General features: G+C 38.6%; 1 protein-coding gene across 6 annotated transcripts in view; it reads left to right on the top strand.

Annotated features, from left to right (window-relative positions):
* The window catches only part of NRG1 (neuregulin 1), a 1,048,028-nt gene that overhangs the window by 1,007,904 nt on the left and 22,535 nt on the right, over positions 1 to 17,589 (top strand). For all 6 annotated transcript variants that reach the window (XM_044387474.2, XM_057303500.1, XM_057303499.1 and 3 more), the window contains one exon: positions 6,197 to 6,326. In XM_044387474.2, coding sequence (XP_044243409.1) covers positions 6,197 to 6,326 — 130 coding nt within the window. The remainder of the gene's footprint in view (positions 1 to 6,196; positions 6,327 to 17,589) is intronic.

The following is a 17,589-nucleotide window of genomic DNA, read 5'->3' on the forward strand; positions in this document are numbered from 1 at the left end:
TGTCAGCTAAGTTCGTGGGTCCATGAAGCGAGATGCCCTAATTCTACTTTAGAAAGTTTGGTTTCACGTATGGTCTCATGATGCTTCTTCTCTGGCTTCCCTTTTTGCTCGTTAGCAAGAGTTCAGTAGAGGAGAGGCCAAGGAAATGGTATGCCAGAGTAAATCACTATATTGGCTCTAGGAATCTCCAAGCCAGCACAGGGTTCGGTGTTGTTGTTGTTGTTGTTGTTGTTGTTGTTGTTGTTGTTTTTCATCGCCCCTTATCATTTTTTCCTCTTCAAGAATTTATTTGCTATTCAGTGGAGGATTAAATTGCTGCTCAGAAAAAGTGGCCAGCCCAGAATGACAACAGTGCTTCAGGACTTCTGAGGCAGGCTCTGGACTTTTCTTTTGGAAAAGTAATGACTCCCCCTCATTCCCTAGTCATTGACAGAAGCTACATGAGGGGGCCCAGCTCTTCCTGCTCAGCTTCTGTTCCAGAGCTTTCCTTTCAGGAGCCACAGAAGCATTTCCCCCCAGTGGGAGTTCAAAGTGCTTCTAGCACTTCATTGCAAGGAGCTGTATTCCAAGCAAGAATAATAATAATTTTAGATTTTTTTTGGTCTTAACTGGGAGTTCAAAGAGTACAAAAGCATGCAGATTTCTAAACACAGAGCCATTGAAGATCTCAAAGGTAAGGTTGGAAGGAAGGAAGGAAGGAAGGAAGGAAGTTAGGAAGAGAAAGAAAGAGAAAAGAAAGAAAGAAAGAAAAAAGAAAGAAAGAAGAGAGAAAAAACAAACCTGTACTGTAGTGATTAACAGTTTCATATTAGAATATAAAAATTGTTAAACTTTGTATATTTCATTGAGAAAACTGCGTAGAGTTAGTTTAATTTTCTTGCAAGTAAATCATTAAGAATTGTCTTAAAAACTGTTAGTAAGGACTCCTTCACTCAGGGAAGTCAGGGTCTAATGATTGCTCCTTGGGGGTAAATACCATACACTCCTGCTAATCCCTGCTAATTGTCAAAGAAGAATAGAGTGGCTTCTTATCAGCAATTTGCATTTGTGTAATGGCCCTGCTCTGTTGGTGCTGTCTACTTCACTGATAAGGAAAACACCTCTTAAAACAAGCAAGAAAGTAAGCCATCCTTTCCAGCATTGTTTTCTTTTCAGCCTGCCTGGAGCAGAAAGTGCCTGGCATTCTGCAGGAAATACTGTGTGATTCTGTGGGAAAATATGTAGTGACGAACAGAGAACACTTCATTACTCCTCAGATTTTTATTGTGTATTTATAAAACTGTGCAATAATGTGTGATTTCCAAAATGTTACGTTATAAACAGTTTATACTATGTCCTATATACTATGAACATCACACTATTTTTTACATTTTATAGTCTAAAACTGTTAGGATAACAATATTGTAAGTACACTTGATTCAGTAACTTGGAGCTTTGGTCAGAAATCTTAAAGAATTGCATGGGTCTTGGAAGTTGAAAACAGTCACACATTTAAGACAGTTTTCTTTTAATTCAAATTGTTCCTCAATTTACTATCTAGGCAAATTTAGTGGTTATTAATTATTAAGAAGCAGTTATGATACAGTTAAAATAGAGTAGATTATTGATATGTCCTTAATGCCTTGCAGTCATGCAATGGTTACCTCCGCAAATTAGACAATCTCTCGTCATAATTTGTAGACGAGTAATATACTAAGAACATTTGAGGCTTGATTTTATGTAATTCCTGAGTCTGGACAGACGTGTCTTTTGCTTTTCTTTGCTCCACATTTATACCACTAGTAACAGTAACAGTATCATATATTTGCGTGCAGTGTTGCAACTGACAAAACATTCTATCACACTTCCCAACAGCCCTGTGACAGCACATTTTACAGCTGAATTTACTGAGGCAGGTTAGCTGGACAAGAGTCACACCGCTAGTAATTGGTAAAATTGAGCCTTGGATCGGATTCTTCTCAGCTAACTCCAGTACTCATTTCACTACATTGTATCTATGAAGGTCTCCTTGTAGGAAGAATTGTCACAGTCTTAACAGTTTTTAACCCCAGTAACTCTAGTTGTTATGCCCGTATCATGCACATAATAGGCAATCATTAAAGAATTGTAGAAGGGAAGAAGGAAGGAAGGAAGGAAGGGACAATGGAAGGGAGGGAGGAAAGAAGGGAAGAAGGAAGGCAGGCTAGAAAGAAGGGAGCCCTACTGTGTGGGGCAGGATTTGGGGAGTCTGTAAATGGTGAACTGAGTCTCCACATCCTTGGCTAAGTCAGAGAACCGTCCAGCCTCGCCAGGGATGGTCGTTAGTCCTGACCTGTATGCCGGGGGAGACCAGGTCAAGAGTGAGACACTCCACAGTACATTGTCTGGTAGCAAGTTACTGCTTTATTTATACTTTCTTCCTTCCAATATTGTAGTTGCTAACGTCTCAGGGAAAGTGTGTTTGGAATAAAGTATTCATATAAATGGCAAACATAAAGGTAGTAGATTCGTATTTTGCAGTATTCCTAATTGCTAGTCATTTGGCAACTTACGAGAAGGTGACAAACTCCCAGATTATAACAAACTAGTCACGAAGCGGGGAGAGGCCGGGTTTATTAAGTACCAAATGAGTGAGATCTACTTCACCTACTTGCAGGGACAACGGTGAGGGTCTTGTTTTATAGATCGAAACGCATTCTACCTGCACAACCTTTAGCTTCACCTCTGATAAGGTCCCCCCAGCTCCCCTAGAAAGAATGTCATTTCCATTGCTAGGTTTAAGAACCTGCTTTGTCTGTTTCATTAATTTCTGGCAGAATTCCTAAGTAGAAACTGACTTAGCGATACAACATGTGTAAGCCAAGGAGAAAGGATATCACTGCAAAATTTATAGATCTGCTTAATACTGGCTGTGCACTGCACTGAACTGAGGGGAAGAAAAGGAAACCTGGCAGAAATCTGAAGGGTTCATGTATCAGCATCTCCATTCCAGATTCTTCTGCCAGTTACAGCTTATTCCTGTGTTTGGCTGTTGGTTCGGAACAGCTGTACCCAGTCGGCCGACACTTAGCATCACCTGGGAGTTCATTACTGCTTTACAATTCCGTGATCATTTTTGTTCTTGCTGCGGCTAATGGATAGAAGTGGTAATAAGCACAATAGTCCATGATCGTATAAGATAGTTGCTACTGAATTTTCTCCAAGAATGATTGAACCATCAGATATCCCATTGCTAGCCTCAGGTGATGATCTAAGAATTTTCCAAATGAATGCGTCATAACTTGGTGCTGCAGGATAGCATTAAAAGGATAGTCATTTCAGAGGGAAATATTCTTAAACACCAAAAAAGGGGGATTATTTCCTTTCTTTTCAATTTTTTATTTAAATTCAATTTAGTTAACATATACTGTATTATTAGTTTCAGGAGTAGAATTTGGTGGTTCATTGGTTGCATATAACACAGTGCTCGTTACATCACGTGTCCTCCTTAATGCCCATCACCCAGTGACCCCATCCCGCCACCCACCCCCCTCCAGCAACCCTCAGTTTGTTCCCTAAAGAGTTTCTTATGGTTTGCCTTCCTCTCTGTTTTCATCTTATTTTATTTTTCCTTCAAGGGGGGATTATTTCTAGTTTTAACGTACATTTCTCTTAAAGTCCAAGGTGTGATGTATCTGTCCGTTGCTTCTGTCACGGCTAATCTTTGTTGTTAGTTTTATAATGTATATGGAGTGTCTGCTCTTGGGGGGAATGTTGGTTTCGTTGTTTGTAGTAAAAGCCTCAGGATTTGTTCTGGAAGAGCCTGGTGCCATGTTAGCGGCTCAGCTTGGTGAAGGGTAATCATTGGCAACCTGTCAGGGAGTCAGAGACCACTGGGGTCTGCTGGAGGCTGAGTTTCTCTGTGGGAATGACTGGTGACAGCACACGGCAGGTGGTCCGCTCAACGCTGTCACCTGGGGCAGCAAGGGAACCAGGCCCAATTTGTCATCCCACAGTATCCTGTCAGCAGTTCGAAGTCTTAAGCACAAAACCTTTAACATTTAAGGCAAACTTCCTCCTAGTAGCTTTTGAAAGCAGTTGCCGTGGATAGAAATATTCATACACAGCACCCAGGTTTTTCACATGAAGATCTAATATTGGATTCAAATGCTATGTTGTGTGATGGTTAGAAATGTTGTCTACTCCATGATTTTGCTAAGTGAAATGATGCCAAGTACATGGCCCTCTACCTGACCAAGATGTGAGAGTGTAGCTGATGATACAGGGTGAAATCACCTCTCTTCCTCCTCTCCTTAGTTCGTTTTGTTTGGTTTGTAGATCTGAGAGGGATACCTTGAAATGCATTTTGAAAGGACTTTTCTTTGGAGTAATAAAAAAATCGACCCAATTCTTAATTATTCATAATAATGATTCAAGAGTAACATGCAACTTTGAAATCCCCAGATTTCCATTGTCGAGATTCTTGTCTGATTGATAAATACCTTCCATACTTGCCCAGTAATAATATCTGCTACTATTCATTGAATGCCAGTGTTGTGCCAGTTCCCTTAACCTAGATTATTTATGATCCCTACAAAAATCCTGCAAGAGTACCATTACCATTGTTTTCAAAATGGGGGAATTGCATTCTGGGCCGCTAAGTGACTGCTCAAGGATGCGAAGCTAGTAGGAGATGGGATTTGAACCAGATCATCTCCAAAGTGTAACGCAGCCTGACTCATCTTTGCTGTTACCCCTTAAAGCCATGCTGAGAGTCATGAAATGGCCCCAAAACATGCCCTAGATGGGAGAATACAAGGCAAGAAAGGCCTTACATAATTTGAAAACTGAATAATCAGACGTTGAGTATTTCTCTAGTTGAGTATTATCAACTAGAGTAAAAATCAAAATTGGAGAAGTCAAAAACAAAACAAAACAAAATGGGGACTTATGAAGGAAATGAAGGAAAAAAAGCCAAAGAAATGGGAAAAAAATACACGAGAGGCGAAATAAAAGTAAAAAAGGGCGTCTGAGTTTCACATGCAAATAATAAAATAGAAATTGAGAGGGAAGTCAAGGAATTAAAAATCACTAAGAATGAGTCACTAGCTGAGGAAAAAAATTTGTCTAAAGATACATTTTTTTTTTTCTTTTTCCTGAAAAAGTCAGTGGGATCTTTGTTGGCTTACCATAATGCTTTTGCTTTCATCACTCATGAACATGTTGTAAATTAGACTGTTTCGGGTTGAAACTGAACACTGCTTATGGTGTTCCCAATGGCGTAAGTGGGGAGAAGTTCTGGTACGAAATGCCCTTGAGTCTCAGCTCAAGAGCTTTGGCTTCATTTAATCCATGTGCCAAATGGTGGAGCCATCATTTTCACTTCGCTTTCGCATATCTGAAGTTTGACAGGTGGATATCAAGCTTATCATAGTTGGAAACCAAAATGAAGACTAGTGTCTACTCCTAATTCAAAATGGATGAATTTTGTCATGCTGCTCTCCTTTTGCAGCGATATTAGACTCTTTCCATTTTCTTAGAAGTATGGCGGCAGTCAGACGTTCAACAGTGTTGTTCTGAGTAGAATAGAAATTTTGAATAGAGTGTCTCCTGATCTGTATATTAATATATATTCAGCTAATAATATATATTTTTTATTAGGAACAAATAAGCCACCTTGTATTCTTCTTTGCCATATGTATATAGATCTCTCTCTCTCTCTCTCTATATATATATATACATATATCTAGATATAGATATCTGTATATACAGTATATATAGATCTAAAAACTGTAAGGTCAAATATACACATAAAATGTAATTTCCAAAATAAATCAGTAGTTGCCATTCAGAAGTGATACTGAACTTGAGTTGCACTGACATGACTTTATATCATTATCTTTGAGCCTTCCTGGAAAATATATTTTACTTACTGGCAGTTGGTCTTCTCTTTTCCAGTTTCCTTAGAAGATAAAATATTGGTTATAAAAAAATGTTGAGCCTTCTCCCTATTCCATTCGAATTAAATTAATTAACTGTGATTACCCTTTGATAATTTTATTCTATTTAATTACACCCAGAAAGTACTTCACTTGTTTGCTGTTGTTTATTCAACCTGAAAGTGTAGCGAGGTCCGCCGTACCTTACGCGAACTCTTCCTTTTAAGAGGATTTAAGACTAAAGGCTGTTTAGAAGAGGGAAAGACACATGTAAACCTTCCCCTTCTTTTTCTATCCAGCTACGTCTACGTCTACAACCGGGACAAGCCATCTTGTAAAGTGTGCAGAGAAGGAGAAAACTTTCTGTGTGAATGGAGGCGAGTGCTTCATGGTGAAAGACCTTTCAAACCCCTCAAGATACTTGTGCAAGTAAGAAAAGAAATCCTCTGTGTGGCTTTATGTCCATAATGGCTTCTTTCAGATGATGCCATGTCTCAGGATGTCTTGTTGCTTCTTTTCCCGATTTTGTTGCATCCTGTTGAGTAATGCTGTTTTATTTGTAGAGTGTTTTGAAAAGTTCACACTGTTTGTCATCTCCTCTGTTACATCCAGAATTGTTTTTTGCTTTTTTCAATTTTCTTTGTGCCTTTGTATTTATAAAGTTGCTTTCCCCGTGGTTTTCCTCACTGGTACCTAGAAGAGATGTGCAAATATCATCAAGGCCTGTAACTTTTGCAACCTGCTTCTCCATCCAGTATATGAACGAAGCTGTAAGATAATGTGCCCTTTTACCCCAGTGATCACCTGCAAAATGAATAGGACAGCTAAAAGCAGCAGAAGGGCAGAAGATTCTTTCCTTACGCCTCTGTGACACTTGGCATTGGCTTATTGTTTCACAACAATTTAAAAAATGGAGTTTAGGTTGATCACTAATAGGGGACAACAAATTGCACATATTTGGAAATGCATTTAGTGTGTGTCCCATCACTGGGTGCAGAAGGCAGATGGTTCTTTCATGCTCTGCCCTTGTTTGCAGATAGATGTAGAATGGTGCTCTTTCCAGTGACCTGAAGAAGTTGATGCACCATTAAGAAGGATCAGTTATTCTTTCTTAACAGGCAGAATGAAACAGTGATAGTACCAGTACATTAAATATTGAAACCTTGCAGTTAAAATTAGTAGGTCTTATTAAAACCCCATGTTTATTGTGCCATGCCTTTTAAGTCTCCTCTTGGTACTTAGGCTGTATGTGGGACATGGACGCATATAATCTGATGTGGTAAAAAATGTGTCATGTCCCACTGAAATGATGAAAAACAGTATTTATTTTGCAGTTGCCCGATGGCTGTGTCCCATTGTTCTAAAGTAGCAGTGGTTATCATGAATGAGAAAAAAAAAACCATGCCATCCTAAAAACTACTTCCTGTTCCAGAATATGAGCTTGTGGCTTACATGTGGACAGAGAAGAGCAAGTTTGTCAGAGATACACTGAGCTAATAGAGCAATTAGCAAAATGAAAAAACAATCATATAAATCATATACAAATATTTATGGGCCAGTTCTAAAAAAACCTTTTATTTTTTAGAAGTTACAGCGGACATCATTAAAGACACGTGTTTTAAAATCGTAACATCAAACAAAAATACCATTTGGTGGGAAATGTTTTGCCGCGCCCTGTGCTGTTTTAGACAAGGGCTGTCTGTAGGGGGTCTCAGGTACTAAGGTACTCAGGTACTAAGTACAAGTGAATAAGTACCTCCCAGAACCGCTTTCTTGCCCTCAAAAGCTTTTTTTTTTTTTTTTTTTTAAAGCGCTCCTTATACAAGAGCAGAAGTGGTTCCAAGAGAAGACAAGTTTTGGTAGTTGTGTAGCTGATTTTATCAATGAAGACAGGCAACTTAGAAAATTAAATATAGTCTTTTAGAATGAATAAAAGACTAAGAATCACAAGAATAGAATTCTAATCCCAGTTACTAAACATCTCCTTCATAGAGATAGGTAAACCAAGATAAAACTCACAGGTAAAAGGCCTTTGAAAAATTTCAAAGCAAGGTGAAAATGCAAGAGCGTGTAGAAGATGATTTCTTCCAGGTCCAAATTACTTCATCTGACTACGAGCGTTTATTGGTTTAGCAATAATCCTAGAGATTCACTTTTTGATCCCCAGTATGTTGAAATCTACATACCCGTAGTGAAGAATGAAAGTTGGTCGGTTTTGGTCTTTGGTTCTGCTGACTTGCTGTGAACACAACCCAAACATGGCACCCCCATTGTGTATCATACTGAGCTGGGATGAAGAAATTTTACAATCTCCTCCAAGGTTTTCTCTGACCGGAATAGAAACAAACAGAAGCTGAGAATTACAATCTATACAATATGAGGTTCATTCATTACATGGGGAAATTCTCTTATTCCGTCCTAATCTTAGGCAAACCACCTAATTATGTTTTAATAAATCTCCTTGAAAAAAAAAAACATTGAAATTATAGGTCCTTAAGTTCTCCTTCTTTTTTAAACAACTGCACCCAGATTATCTATGTCTCATACCATTACTTCTTGAGAAAAGCATCTGAGACCACTATATTTTAATTATAATAATGAAACATGATCATTTTTCATCATAGCCTTTGCAAAGATTTACAAGCTGCATGAGTGCATGTGATAGTTTCTGAATACCTCTAAGGAACCAGTACAGTGATTTTCCACATATTAATTTCAGCTATTTTGCAGCCCTCCCACGTCCTACACAAAACATGCAATCACATAAGTGCTGTTCATTTGTTCCATTTTGGTATTGTGCCAGCAACCGTAATTTTTTTTCACCCACCAGTTTTTCATTAAATTTTAAGCCCAATCCAGCAAAAAATACTTGCTGTATATTTTTTTAATCTTGAAGTGAAATGTTTGTTATTCGTCTAATAAATATTAAAGCAGCAAACCATGAAGGAATACTCCATATCCCCCAAGCTAACTGTCTAGTGGGTATGCTTGTCTTCCACTTCTCAGCAAATTGGCATCACAATTTTATTGGGTGGGTTTGGTTTTTGTTTTTTGGGGTCTTTTTGTAATTATAATCTTTCAGAAAAGTGTTGAAAAGCTTATCACTGGATCTTGTTGGAAAGAAAATCTTTGACACCTATGATTTTGGCAACTGTTTGACCCCCTTTTGGACCATGTCTTTTATTGAAGCATCAAAGCAGGCTAGTACCTTGAGGGAAGAATTAGTATATTTAACATCCAGAATATTTCAGGCCTTTTTCGTTGAATGAAAGTGTTTGGGTTTTTTTTTTTAATCCTTGTATTAAAAACATCTTTAACATAAAAAAATTATCACTACTCAGAATTGAAACAAAGGCAGTGATATACCATGTCTTTTGATAGTATACTGTTCACTAGACCACATGAATAGAGACAGAAGACATAAAAAATTGGCTCATCGTGGTCCTGTGTACAAAGCTAGTTCATAGTTTCCATATGGTCCATCTGTCTAAAGCAAAACATTGCTGAAGCATGAGCCACATCGTTCAAAATCAACTTTATCCCATGACTCAGAAACACCACAAGCATGGAAGTTTCCAAGTAGTCTCTCTGGTCACCTAATCCACTGTTGTCTTCTTGGGAGTTGAAGTAGAAGACTGTACAGCAGGTCTCTTTTGTCTCTCCATGTAGAACAAGGTGTTCCAAATGGATTAACCATGTAACAGTTAAACACTTCTCGGAGGAGAGGTTTGCTGGTTACTTGGACATCCCCCCCTGGGGACTGTGGGAATTTCGGCGGTCGTTCTCATCTTTTATATTGCTCTTTTCTCCATAGTAACTTAAAATTTATCCTGGGGGAAACAATAGTGACTATTCCAGATCACATAAAGACAGGAGAAGAATCATTCTATCTTTCACCATTTGATGCCCTGTGTAATCACGTTTCAAAAAAACGAGACAATTTGAAATAATGTCCAGATTTTCCTCTTTGCTTTTCCCTTTGTTCTTGTATATCAGTTCTTCTGAATAGTTTCGGTAGAGGATTATTTTGGAAGATGTTGATGTGAATTTTTTTTTAATCTAAAAATGATTTTATACCAGACCATATTTATAAACCCATTATGTTGTCCCACGGACAGATGTGGCTTTCCCATGAGGGGATTAGAGTCTTAACCACCAATTTTCGTGAACAGTCTTGAGCCCTTTCACTTCAACTCTCTGGACAATATCTTTATGTATAATATAGAGTTAATATGTTCTCCAAATTTCTTCCCAGGGAGTCCATGAAATTAAATGAATTCATTTCTGCTAAAGTATTTCTAACTCTGGGGAAGCAAGATTTTTTTTTCCTTATAATAAAAAGTAAATGGTAGTATTACATTTTCTCTATAGACATTAGACAAATACATACACCTGTCTTAACAGACTATGCTAGCATGTTTAAAAAAAAACAACCATTTCTTCATTTTACTTAATATTAACAGTCTTACTTGGTTTGGTGGGGCTGCCAGCTAGCTTTAGCATTGGACAGGTCATTTAATATCTCTGGCCATAATCTTCCTTATAAGCAAAAACGAAAAACAGAAACAAACGAACAAAACTTGCCTTCAAACATGAACTTACGATTTTGTATCATTTTTTATGAAGCTGTGTAGTATATATAAGGGCCTATAAAAATACTCGTAACTGGAGGAGATAAAGTCACAACAGATATGTTATAATAAACTCAATAAATGAAACATTAAACATTTGTTTATAGAACAACTATGTCAATGCCAGGCATTTTTGAAAACACAGAGAAGATGGAAGGCATGGTCTCTGGTCCCTGGGAAGTTAGTCTGTTTAGGAAAATGAAGTGGCTAAAATAGTAAATCAATTAGAGTGAATATATCCCAAGTGGTGCAGTGCTGATTATTATGGTAATGAAAATTGAAAGAAGGAAAAGAAAAGACGGGAACAACTTGGAGAAGACTCTCTACACATAGCCATCATTTATGTCGTTTTTTCCATATACCAGGCAGGCATTGGGGCTACAATAAGCTTTTCTGCAAGACCCAGTGACATGCACAGCTAGGCCAGCAGCTCCATTCTGGGATGCAAAACAGACACAAAAGAACAAAACAAAACGAAACAAAGCCAACTTAGACATGAAGACCAGTTTATGAGCTCCAAAGGCCAGGCAGACATTGTGAGACCTTGGACATTGTGAGAGCTAATAGGGAGTATTAGTAACTCCTGGAGCAGGAGAGTGACACGGTAAACAGAGAGCAGACATTTAGGGAAGACAGACTTCCATGCAGGCTAGGGAAATTTGGGGACTAGGTCAGGTGGGGCGAGAAAGTCAGAGACACTAGCTAAGGTTAAAGTTTTATAAAATCTTGGCATAAAAATGATGATGATATTTATAACACATGTTAGTAGCTGGATTAACATAATTAAATGAGGGGATGATGGCTCAAATTCATGGTTGTGTCCTGTGGCCTCATTATCACGGCTGTAGAGGAGAAATTTGAAACAGATAAAAGGAATATGTATATATTGGGTCAGAACCTATAGTCCGTGAGAACAGACTGCTTACCGTACTCGTGTTCCAGCCCTGGCAGTGTTCATTCTTCCGAATGGGTATGACACTTGCCTGTAGCACTTCTCTGTTCTTAAAAGCTGTAACATTTAACAGATGGAGAAGCATTTGTGAGAGAGAGTGGGTGCAACTCTGGTCGCTTAGATCTGTGATCAGCTCTTGAGATGACCACATCTTCCATTTCTTCTATGTTTCTTGTGCATTGAGAATCCTGCCATGGGCTTACCAGTAATTTATTCACTCATTTTGACTTCGACTCACTAAGGCAGATTGAAGGAAATCCTTTTGTCCTTATAGAAAACAATTCAGGTGTAGCTGTGCCTGAAATCAGCTACACTGACTAGGTGTTCTTAATAGTTTGCTTCCCTTTTTCTCCTAAAATCAGCGAGGCGGCCACGTGTTTATTCGTCTCCTCCTACGAGGCAGCTCTGTGCTAGTGTTACCATGAAGTCCTGAACGAAAGCCCTGCTGGGCTCTGCCCACACGGAGTCTGTAGGCTACCGAGAGTAGCAAACATATTTCAGGTCATTAATTTAATTACAAATGGTAGGTGTGCCAAGCGCTGTGAGGGATATTTAGGGAGCTAAGGGAATGTATCAGGGGGCACCCCAACTAGTCAGAGGTGGAGACTGTGGGGGGAAAAACGTATATGCAGCCCTCGCCTTGAGAAGCAAATAGCCTATTGAAAACGAAACGCAATTTTGAAATGTTTATATGGAATTATTTAAGTAAAAAGTGAATATTTAGCTGTTTCGTCATAAAATGAGGCTGGCGGAGTGGATAGAAATGTGAAGTCCTGAATCTCCAAGCGTTTGGACGTGACGGGAGGAGGACAGCCTCCAGAGAGGAAGACGGGACCGTAGAGTGCACTCAATACGTCCTCGAGTCACAGTGACCTGGAGATGTATGGGATGTAGATTGATCCCATATCCGATGAAACTGACCCCAAACTTACCAAGATACATCATGTCGAGTAAACAATGGCGAGCGTTTGAGTCTGCGGATGAGCGTTTCAGAGCAAGCTGTGCAAACAGAGCTCGGGGAAGGGCACCAGGTTCAAACAGGACGGCTTACTTCATCAACACTGCCGCCCTCATTATTGGGACTGTATGTCTTAGACATTGAAAAACGACACTGGAGAGCCAGGACCACTTTGATTTTTGTTTTCCTCACCATTTACCCATGAATCCAGCATGGCCGCTCTATGTATACTGTTATCTCCTGGCTTGAGAACGAGTCCCCGGCTCATAATTAAAAAAAGGAAGCGTGGCGATGCATGCTAGCTGAACAGCAACGGGGAGGTATATAGGGTTGGATCCGAAGGAAACGTTACTGAAACTTTTTATAGTTAATATTTTCTTTAATGATGTTGAGGAAGGCCTTCCCTGGAGGAAATAAATATCTTTTGCAGATGATGCCATCAAGAACACTGAAACACGAATTAGAAAAGCATGTACAAACCTCGAGAAATTTCACTTAAAGGTAGATATCAGAATGAGGTTCATCGTGGGGAAAACGCAGACTAATAGTAACAATACTTTTGGGAAAGAGTAATCGACAACACAGATACTCAAGCAGTGAGTGAGCGAGGTCTAGCCAGAATGCCGAGCAGGGGAAGGGGTGCGAAAAGTCAGTGCTTGCAATGTGATACTGTAGAAAAACAGACCAGCACCATTTAAGCTTGCGTAGACACTGCCAACTCTAGCTCACACGGAATGAGAGCAAAAGGCCTTCCCATCTAACACTTAAACTCACTGAGATTCCTTAAGATGTATTTGTTGGCATTTCCATTAGTTGATATTTGTAAACATGAAACACCCAAGAAATTATTTCAGAGATTATACAATATGAAGGAAATACCACAGCTCGTATCGAGGCAGAGCAAAAAAAACAGTAGGGACTCTTCTTTTTGAGGCAAGGTATTTTTTTAAACTGTCCAAATATCTCATTTTTTAAAGATTTTTTTATTTATTTATGTGACAGAGAGACAGCCAGCGAGAGAGGGAACACAAGCAGGGGAGTGGGAGAGGAAGAAGCAGGCTCCCAGCGGAGGAGCCCGATGTGGGGCTCGATCCCGGAACACCGGGATCACGCCCTGAGCCAAAGGCAGACGCTTAATGACTGCGCTACCCAGGCGCCCCCAAATATCTCATTTTTAAACTGGGGTGATGACCAGGAGGAAGATAATCAGATATAGACCTTGTTTCCCTTTTCCTGCCTGATTAAGGAGGGGCCTGATGAAAATTCATGAAACCAAGAAATAAAGGGGGTCTGAGGATGGTTTAAAAATTGACCAAAAATTGACCACTTATAATGGTTTATAAAATTAGCCAATGGTAAATAACTAAAAGTTTCTTGGGGGTCTGTAAGTATCTTTGAATAGGTCTAGCAGCTCCACCAGTAAATGGGAAATAGTATCCCATTAGAATATAAAAACTTTACCAAGCACTAAATCAATTCTCAAAATACATGCATGTATGATTAATTACATCGTAAACATATCAGGATAGTCACCAAGTATTAAGGTTGTTGTTAAAAAGTTTTTATTTTACCAATACTATGTTCAAGTCTTGCTTAGTAGATAGTACTACTTTATTGAGTCCTAGGTAGACTGGCATTTAAATAGTAAGATTTCATTTTGAAGTAACAACTTATTATTAAAGAGTTATCGAGTCTTTTCCAAATTCCGAACACAACGTTAAAGATTTCTGTTTAGGGGAATGAGTCTGTGAGAGGGGCATTGGAAGGTGCTGTTAAAAAAAAAATTACTTAGGAGTCGACAGAGTAGAGTCATCTGCCATAAACTATACAAATAAAAGCCAGATGTTCAATATTGACCTGTTCTTGGCAAATCAGTTGACTATAGGAAAGTCACTTTGATACAGTTCTTTATTGGACAGTGCATTCTGACACTATCTTAGACTCGGTTTAACAAACATTTTATGAGAGCTTTTGACAAGGTAGGCACTGTGTTAAAATTAAGAGATACAGAATGATCAAAATATGGTCACTGTCCTCACCACAGAGAATCCCCTCCCAGACAGGCGAGTGCAGGGAAAGAGCTCAGGACAGGGAGCAGTGCAAGAGCCCAAGAGGGAATCATCAGCCAGGGCATGGAAGTGGGAGATGGGGAGATGGAGGTCAGGGAAGGGTCAGTTGGAAGAGGTGATACTTAAGTTCAGACAAAACTGTGAATTTTCATCTCATTAAGCACAAATGCAGAACAAAGATTATCATGTTAAGAGCAAATACTAAAACAAAAAATAATACTAATTTTCATCTTCTACTCTGATCAATGAAACAAATGGTTTCAGATATGCATATGTATTATATTTGAGGCTACGATAGAGGCTTGATTATTATTCAAACAGATTCTGCTAAGCAATAAAAATCTTGGAATTTTCCCAGACTCATGCCAAAGCATATTGTTCAGAATCAGATTAAATTTACCATACTCTTTATCTCCAAAGAAAGTGATAGATTGGATGCTTAATGTAGAATGCTAATTTAGAAATATGTCAGAAGCCAGACGGTCTCCCTGTCTTTCAGAAGTAATTCCATAGAAGTTAATCAGAGCTTATAGATCAGATGAGTTTCCATTTGCATATGGTTTTCTCTACACAATCAGTGCAGTCTGCAGTTTGCTTACGTAAAAGCTCTCTCAGTCTCTGCTCCCTTCCATTGGATTTGGCAACAACTCGAGATGGCCACAAAAGTTACGTGATGACCGTTGCTGCGCGCTCAGATGGCTTTAGGAATAGGTATTTGCAGTTTGTTTTCTCTTCGTAATGGTCTTAAAAATCCATCCTATCAAAAATGTTTTTTCAATGTCCTGGAGTCCTCCCCGCCTGGTGACACATTCCGAAGAAACGCTGTCAGAGTTTTCATACAGTGATTCCATGTGTTAGGATGAGCCTTGATTCCTAGAACCTTTGTGGTGAAAGGAGCCTTTGATAAATCACTTAGTTAAGTCCCTCCATCTTATCACTGAGGAACACTGAGGCCTGTTGAAGTCAAATGGACTGCCCACGTCCAAGCAGCAAGATAACTGTGGTGACAGGTTAGAGGGACTTCGTCTCCATCTTCCGAGGTCAGGGGCCCTGACACCTTGAACTTTAATGTGCATATAGATATTTAGGGATCTTGTTAAAATGCAGGTTCTTCTTCAGTAGTTATGAATTGGGGGCCCAAGATTCTGCATTTCTACTAATAAGATCTCAGGAGATGCTGATGCTATTGGTCCACCAACCACGCTTATAATAATAAGGCTTTGCCCTAAGAAAATGTATCTGAGTGAAGGTAAATATTAGCATAAGGGTAGTTTCGGTTCAGATATAACTCATATATCTGAAAAAGATTGGCAAACCTTCAGCAGATCTGGTTTTACTATACCAAATAGTCTATGTCATCTTATGATGGAGATAAACCACCATGCCATAATGCCACTTTCCTAGGAAACATCATTTTAGAGAAGTTCATACTAATCAGAAAATTGATTAAGATTTTTGATCCACTTCACCTAGTTGTCCTGTGCCTTCTCATCTCAAAACTGGCATCCATGATGCATAAATAACAATTTTCTAATAAGTGCATTCCTTCTCTCAAAGGACTCATGGTTCTTCAGCTTTGTGTTAATTTCGCAATCCTTAAATCAATGCACTTCTTACCTCAAATGGTTCTCCCCCACCTTCCCCACCATACACAGTGTTCGTGGGTCTTATACCATGTTCATTGTATGGAACAAGTGAATTATTGTGTGATCACTATGAGAATTCTAATTTTTATCAAGAATGAAAACAGGTAAGATGACATGGTCATTATAGAATATATCCTTAATTCTGCATTACCTGCTTAATTATAGGGTATGTCCATGTGGATTTGTAGTCCTCGTTCAGAAATGAATACACAAACAAAAACCCTGTGTATTTCAGGTCATTATGTGAAATAAGTTCTATGGAAAACAGGTTTCCATGTATTTTCCTCATGTATCTGTGAAGACATTCTTATTGAAGCATGTGTAATGACTTCTTTATGAAAAATGACCCAACCTCACCATTCTGGATTTCTCTAGGTAGATCTTCCTCTATTCACTGCTGCAAACATATTCTAACCAAAAATAACCAGTTTAATTACATAAAAATGTTTTGAAGGGTTGAAAAGAGCTACCCCAATACAAGATGTTTGTTGTCAAGTTTATTGATAATACGCTAATGATCATAATTACACTTTACATTTGCACAAGAACTCATGGGACTAAAAATCCACAACCACTAGTATTTTATCTTACAGGCCATGCTTCATGAAATAGGAAAATTAGATATACCAAATCACTTGGTAACATTTTTTTGGCATTAAATATGGTTTTAAGGCGAATGAGAAAAATATCACCCTTATATTTGTAAAAATGAATAGTTTCATTCACATTTCTTTGATGCCAAAAAAATAGTGTTTATTCTTATTTACCCTGGAGCAGACAGGGTCATGTGTACATCACGAGGTATGTGCTGTCACAGCTACGTTTTATTAGGTGCTTTGCATGATCATTATGGTCTAGCTCAGCTATTAATAGTAATAACGGCTACGGGTGTTGAGCATCTATCAGCGTGTTTGCTTCCTAGAACCTTTTGATGGCCCTATTTCCTAGAGCGTGTTATTGGGTACAATGAATCCAGTTGAAATGCTTTCGTTACTGATAAACAGCAACAAAAAGAGCAATTAGAAAGGACTTCCAAAGTTAGGCGCATCCCCATTGCATGACCTTACGAAGGGTATTGTATCAACATTCTAGAATTTAGGTGGGTGAACATTGAGTAAAATGAAAATGTTATACCACTGAAAAATAGTTCTATTTTAGATGCGAAAAGACGTCTATTAAGTACGACTGTAGAAGAGTAGCCCTTTAAATTTTAAAAATGTATTTACCTTTGATTTGGGACCCATGGATGCAGTGAAATGTGTGCTTATAAACAGTCTGCCTCTTTCTGTCGTGCAGTATTAAAAACGAGACCTCATTTGTTAAGACCTTAAAAAAAAATAGGGAATATAGTTGTTCTTGTCAGTAATCACTAGAGTATGTAAGCTCTTGACTTTTATTGTGGTTCGATGATTAAACTAACATAAAACTACCTATGA

This window comes from Ursus arctos, unplaced genomic scaffold (assembly GCF_023065955.2).
Source record: "Ursus arctos isolate Adak ecotype North America unplaced genomic scaffold, UrsArc2.0 scaffold_27, whole genome shotgun sequence".
In the NCBI taxonomy this organism is placed as follows: Eukaryota; Metazoa; Chordata; class Mammalia; order Carnivora; family Ursidae; genus Ursus; species Ursus arctos.